This window comes from Nicotiana sylvestris, chromosome 9, assembly GCF_000393655.2.
Source record: "Nicotiana sylvestris chromosome 9, ASM39365v2, whole genome shotgun sequence".
NCBI classification, from domain to species: domain Eukaryota; kingdom Viridiplantae; phylum Streptophyta; class Magnoliopsida; order Solanales; family Solanaceae; genus Nicotiana; species Nicotiana sylvestris.
In genome coordinates this window covers 40,830,426-40,837,381 of record NC_091065.1, presented here as the reverse complement: position 1 = coordinate 40,837,381, position 6,956 = coordinate 40,830,426, and the positions used below count along the sequence as shown (strand labels likewise).

At 41.5% G+C, this 6,956-nt stretch overlaps 1 protein-coding gene across 1 annotated transcript; it reads right to left on the bottom strand.

Annotated features, from left to right (window-relative positions):
• Positions 1–2,935: 2,935 nt before the first annotated feature.
• Positions 2,936–3,627, bottom strand: LOC104212869 (uncharacterized). Its single transcript, XM_009762233.1, has 2 exons — positions 3,288–3,627; positions 2,936–3,168 (listed from the first exon to the last, which is right to left on the bottom strand). The coding sequence occupies exons 1-2, from the start codon at positions 3,625–3,627 to the stop codon at positions 2,936–2,938; spliced, it is 573 nt and encodes a 190-aa protein (XP_009760535.1).
• Between the last annotated feature and the right edge of the window lie 3,329 nt (positions 3,628–6,956).

Sequence of the window (6,956 nt, the reverse complement as noted above, 5' to 3'; positions counted from 1 at the left end):
GAATCTAATGATGTGAAAATTTCTGAGTTTCGAGAAGTGGGCCCGGGGCTCGAGTGTTGCTAATTTCGGATTTTTTGATATTTTTCGATTGTTTTCGCTTGGGCTTTGTTCCATTAATATATTGTGACATATTCATTCTGATTTTGGATAGATTCGACGCGTGTGGAGGCCGATTCAAGGGGCAAAGGTGTCGCGAGCTAGAATTGTAGCCGGTTCGAGGTGAGTAATGATTGTATTGATGTCCTGAGGGCTTAAAAACCCGGATTGCACATCATACTGCTATATTGAGGTGAGACACGCGCTTTATGATGAGAGTGGGTCGTTTACTATTGGGGATTGTGACTTAGTCCGTCCCGATTGATGATTTTACCGCGTATTTGACTGAAATTTACTTGTTATCATCATGATTTGGGTTGATTGCCATATTTGTGCTTCGTGCCAATTATTTGAACCCTTCGGGGATTTTTTTTCCACTAATTCCTTACTGTTTTGACTTATTACTTGGACTCAGTCCTGTTGATATTTATTGTTTTACAAACTCAGCCGTTGTTACTCATATTTGAAACTTAAATAATATTTTTAAATGATGTTTTGGGTTGAGAACTATTGTTTTACCAATTCCCGAGGGGCTTGTGATGATTTTTGGACTGAGTGAGGCCGAGGGCCATATGTGAAGATTTGTTGAGTGATGTGAGGCCGAGTGCCGAGAGATGATGCCACGAGGTGGCTTGATATAGAGCTTGGGCCGTAAGGGGCCCCTCCAGAGTCTGCACACCCACAGTAAGCGCGGGTACCCATCATGATTTGAGAGTGAGCCCGAGGGGCTGATACTGTACTGAAAGTCAGCCCGAGGGGCTGATACTGTTCTGAGCGATTTTTACTGTGCCCGATGGGCGAATTTCTACTTGTTAATTACCTGCTAAATTACATGTTTTACTTGGTTTAAAGGGATTCAATTTGACTTCTTCATTGATTTTCTACTTAAGTGACTTTACTGATTGATATAGAACTGTTTTATGCCTTTACGTGTTTTCTTGCTTTTAACCATTATATATGATTATTACTCACTGGGTCGGAGTACTCACATTACTTCCTACACCGTGTGTGTAGATTCAGGCATCGCAGAGTCCGCTCCTAAGAGTTGATCCTTCCAGTCCAAGCAGTATTTTCGGAGACTACGAGGTAGTTGTTGGCGTCCGCAGCCCCCGTGCCTCAGTTATCTTATTATTTTTATATTCAAACAGTGGTACCAAATATTATATCTAGTAGACTCGTATAAGGATCCTTAGTTGCTCATGGCTTGTGACACCCTGGTTTGGGCTGTGTGGGATGGTTTCTACTGTTGTTATCGTTATTTCCGCAAATTATGGTTATTATATCATGTTTTAGAACTATTTATGGTATTTAACTGTTTAAAAGGGGTGGTCTGTTTTGGTATGGCTGGCCTTGTCTTCACGAGAGGCGCCATCACGACCGGGTTCGGGGTTAGGGTTGTAACATATATAAAATCCAAAGAGTGTTAAATGCAAGAAAAGAGGGGTTACACATAATACTAATTAAATACAAAGAATCTTTGATTAATTCTGAGATACTAACTTCTTCTTTGCCAATTAGTATTTTTTCTCTTTTGCAGAATTTTGAAGATGTCTTTTGTCACGCCCCAATCTCGGGGAGCACGACCGGCGTGCAACTGAGTGAACCTGGTCGAGCAAGCCTATTAGACACTTTATACCCAACTCACTTATGATCAAGAGGAGATATGTTTCCATTATTTAAACAATAGGAAGATCATTTAAACAGTACTAAATCATTTCATTAGTTACGTCATTGTTAATGTTTCAAAATAAACGCATTCTTATGATTGAGTGGAACAAGAGTCTAACGCACAACATAATCCATTGGCCTTTCCAACACCTATATACAACCCACATAGTGTCTACGGAGCCTCTAAATAGATACAAAAGAGTACTACAAAAGTGCCAGCAACAAGGCCCCCTACTATACCTCAAGTACAAAGGAACAAAAGGTGCATAACCCCGAAATGAAATGGGGCTCACCAAGATTGCTGGGAGGAGGATGTACTACTAACGTTGATCAACATTGCGTGCTATGGAACCACCTGCATCCATTTAAGACGCAGCGCATCCGGCAAAAGGGATGTTAATACCGTTGAATGGTACTAGTATGTATAAAAAAACACCATCTCAATAGAATGAACAATAATGCAAGTAAGGACAATCATAATATCAGTAAAGGCATTAAACATTTACTAAACATCAAACGAGGGATGAGATAAGCTTCAATGAAATCTCCATATTTTATGTCGGGAAAGCCTTTAGTACCAATATGCCACTACTCACCATTTCGATTTCAATTCGAAATACGGTCACCACCATGTGTACGGCATGGTGTCCAATCATGACCAGATCGGCTAGGCCATCTCCAATAGAGTCATCACTATGTGTACAACATGGCATTCGATCACGACCCAATCGGCTAGGCCACATCATAAGAGGCATCAACCACAATTATATTTTTCCACATAGCACATTGGCCGTATTTCATATTTCACATTTAGTAATCCTTGCTCTGTATCCCATATTTTGTATTTTGCTTTCAACAATCATCATAGATTTCCAACAACAAAGCATTTCCTTTCATAACATTTAAGCACATATCTAAGCAACTGAGAGTTTTAGGTATATTGAGATTCCTTTGTAACTGGGCCTATCCACCTGTCAGAGAACCCAGAATCACATCCCAACAATATATACATAATCCACTGACGTAATATAATTCATAACAATACCAACCATGGCCTCATAAGCAATATATAATAAAAAAGGAACACTTTTACACCAACATAACAAGTGGTACATAATTCATAGGAAGTAACTTCATAGAAATTGTTACATAGCTACTCGAACAAATGAGACTACTTTATTTTCATTTCTTCCTCGGCCTCCCAAGTAGCCTCTTCAACCTGCTGGTTTCGCCATAGCACTTTCACGGAGGTGATTTCTTTATTCCTCAACTTTCGAACTTGTCTGTCAAGAATGGAAACTAGAATTTCTTCAAATGACAGTTGTTCATTAATCTCGATAGTCTCAACTGGCACAATAAGCGACGGATCCCCGATTACTTTATTCAACATGGACACATGAAACACTGAGTGCACTAATGACATTTTCAGTAGTAGCTCAAGCTTGTACGCCACTTAACCAAGCCTTTGAGTAATTATGTACGGACCGACATATCTCGGAATCAATTTCCCTTTCCTTTCAAACCGATTATACCCTTTATGGGGGAAACATTCAAGAATACCCAATCATCTTCTCTAGATTCCAAATCTCTACGACGAATATCCAAATAGGACTTTTGACGACTCTGAGCAGTCTTCAACCGCTCCTTAATGGTCTTAACCTTTTCCATAGCTTGATGCACGAGGTCTGGTCCTATCAACTCATCTTCCCAAATCTCGAACCACCCAATGTGAGATCCACATCTCCTACCATATAACGCCTCGAACGGGGCAATCTGAATACTAGAATGATTGATGTTGTTGTAAGCAAATTCTATGAGTTGTAAATGGCCACCTTTGAAGTCAAGGACGCAAGCATGTAACATAGCTTTAAGTGTTTTAATAGTCCTCTCTGCCTGCCCGTTATTCTATGGATGAAAGTCTGTACTAAGATTCACCTACGTACCCAAACCTTGCTAAAACATTTTCCAAAAGTTAGCTGTGATATGTGATCCTCGATATGAAATGATATAGACTGGAGTACCATGAAACCTGAATATTTCCTTGATATTTAACTGAGCATATTGTTCCGCTGTATCGGTAGATTTGATTGGCAAGAAGTGTGTTGATTTCGTGAGTCGGTCCACAATTACCCAAATTGAATCAAACTTGTGCGGAGTGCGTGGTAGTCCTACTACAAAGTCCATGTTAATCATTTCTCACTTCCACATTGGAATTTTTATGTTCTGCACCAACCCACAAGGCCTTTGATGCTCGGCCTTCACTTGCTGGCAATTTGGGCATCTTGCCACAAAGTCCGCTACATTACTCTTCATGTCATTCCACCAATAGACTTCATTGATATCGTGATACATATTTGTAGAACCGGGGTGTACGGAATACCTAGAAGTGTGAGCTTCGTCCATGATTCTTTCGCGGAGACCATCAATATCTGGAACACATAGTCGCCCTTGGTACCATAGGGTACCATCATCCATGCCAATATAACAAGTTGTGGTCTTATGTTTATAAACTCCCTCCTTTAATTGTACCAACAACATATCGTTTTACTGCTTTTCACTAACCTCCACCACAAGCAATAATTCAGCCCTATTTTGCATAGTCACCCCACCTTTTCTAGAGTCCACAAAACGAACTCCCAAATTAGCCAACCGATGAAACTCCCTGGACAACGTCTTTTCATATGCTTCCAAATGAGCCAAACTTCCCATAGATTTTCGACTAAGAGCATCCACAAAAACATTCACTTTCCCATATAAAATATCGATGTCGTAGTCTTTAAGTAACTCAAGGCATCTCCTCTGCCTTAGATTCAATTCCTTCTATTTGAAAATATATTGAAGGCTCTTGTGGTCCATGAATAAATCCACATGGACCCCATACAGATAATGACGCCAAATCTTCAATGCAAATACCACCACGGCAAGCTCTAAGTCAAGTGTCAGATAGTTCTTTTCATGATTCTAGAGTTGCCTAGAAGCATAAGCTATGGCCTTGCCATATTGCATTAATACACACCCAAGCCCAATCCTTAAAGCATCACAATATACCAGAAACCCATCTGTACCCTCTGTCAGGGTTAATACCGGCGCCGAAGTCAATCTTGATTTCAACTCCTGGATAATCCTTTCACAAGCATAGAACCATTGGACCTTAACTGCTTTCTGCGTCAATTTAGTCAACGGAGAGGCAACAATAGAGAACCCCACCACAAACTTCCTATAATACCCAGGCAAACCCAAGAAACTGTGAATCTCTATTGGAGTTGTGGGTCTAGGCCAATTCTTCACTGCCGCAATCTTTTTAGGATCGACCATAATTCCTTTTTTGGAGACGACATGAACCGAGAATGTGACACATTAGGGCTAAAATTCACATTTCAAAATCTTCGCATACAATTGGTGCTGACGAAGAGTCTGCAAAACTGCCCTAGGATGATCGGTGTTATCCTCCTGACTTTGTGAATATACAAGAATATCATCAATGGACACTATACATAATGTGTCAAGAAAAGGCTTTAAGACTCGATTCATAAGATCCATGAAAGTTGTCAGGGCATTTGTTATCCCAAAAGACATTACCAGAAATTCAAAGTGCTCATACTGAGTCCTGAAAGCTGTTTTCAGAATATCTTGCTCCCTTATCTTCAATTGGTGATACCCGAACTGTAAATCAATTTTGGAGAAGTACCTAGCACCCTGTAACTGATCAAACAAATCATCTATCCTTGGTAGTGGATACTTATTTTTGATTGTGGCCTTGTTAAGCTGTCGATAGTCAATACACATCCATAGCGATCCTCTTTCTTTCTTACAAAGAGAACCGTTGCACCCTAAGGCGACACACTCGGTCGGATAAAACCCTTCTCTAACAAATCATTCAATTGTTCCTTCAGCTCCTTCAATTCTGTCGGTGCCATTCTGTAAGGTGGAATAGATATAGGTTGTGTGTGTGGCATCACATTAATCCCAAAATCAATCTCCCTGTCTGGCGGAATCCCAGAGAGCTCATCGGGAAAGACATCCAGAAATTCATTCACAACTGGTACTGACTCAATCGTAGGTACCTCAACATCGGTGTTCGTGAACCGGACCAGATGGTAGATACATCCCTTGTTAATCATTTTTGTGGCCTTAAGGTAAGAAATAAACTTTCCCTTTTGAACCACATTATCCCCCTTCCACTCAACAACTGGCTCATTAGGAAATTCAAGCCTCATAGCTCTGTTCGGCAATCGAGCTTGGAAAAACATGAATAAAGCCAATCTATCCCCATAATTACATCAAAATCAACCATCCCCAATTCAATGAGTTCGGCCATGGTATCCCGACCACGTACCGTGATGACATAATCTCTATAAACCCATGTGGCCACAATGGACTCACCAACTAGTGTAGATACAGAGAACGACTCATGAAGCTGATCCAGTTCTATCCCGAATTCCATAGCAACATAAGGGGTAACATAGGACTAAGTGGAACCGGGATCAATAAGAGCATATACATCATGAGATTGGACAATCAATATACCTGTCAACATTTGGAGAAGCCTCTGCAGTCTGGCGACATCTCATAGCATAGAAATGGCTAGGTCCTCCCGAACTCTACGCACCACCCCCAGATTCACCACGCCCTGCTGGTGCCGGAGTGCCTCGAGCTGGAGGTGGTGTTGAAGATGTAGCAGCTATATAACTAGATGGATGTGTTGTGCCCCTGCCTGTACCCTGGCGGGAAGAACGACAATCTCTCAGAATATGACCCCTTAAACCGTACCCATAACATATGGGTAAGTCCATGTAGCAGATCCCCAAGTGTATCTTCCCGCACTTGGGGCATGGGAGCCTTCGCTGCTGCTGGGATCTCCCTCCTGATCGCCTCTGCTGGTGGGGTCCCTTGTTGCCCTGATTGGACTTGAAATGACTCCACTGCTACTAACTGGGTCCTGATGGTGGTGCACTGGCTGAAGACTGAGCAAAAGACTGAGATGGTCCTGATGACCCTCCCCTGAAACTGACCTACCACCACTAAATGAATCACCAGGGTTGCCCGCGAATTGGGCCTTACTGTTACCCTCTCGCTCCATGTTGTTCTTCAATATAAGGGTCTCTATACATGAGCAAACACAACCATCTTTCCACAGTTCATATCAGAATTTAAGCCAGTTGTGGCAGCCTCATTAATAACCTAAAGGCTAA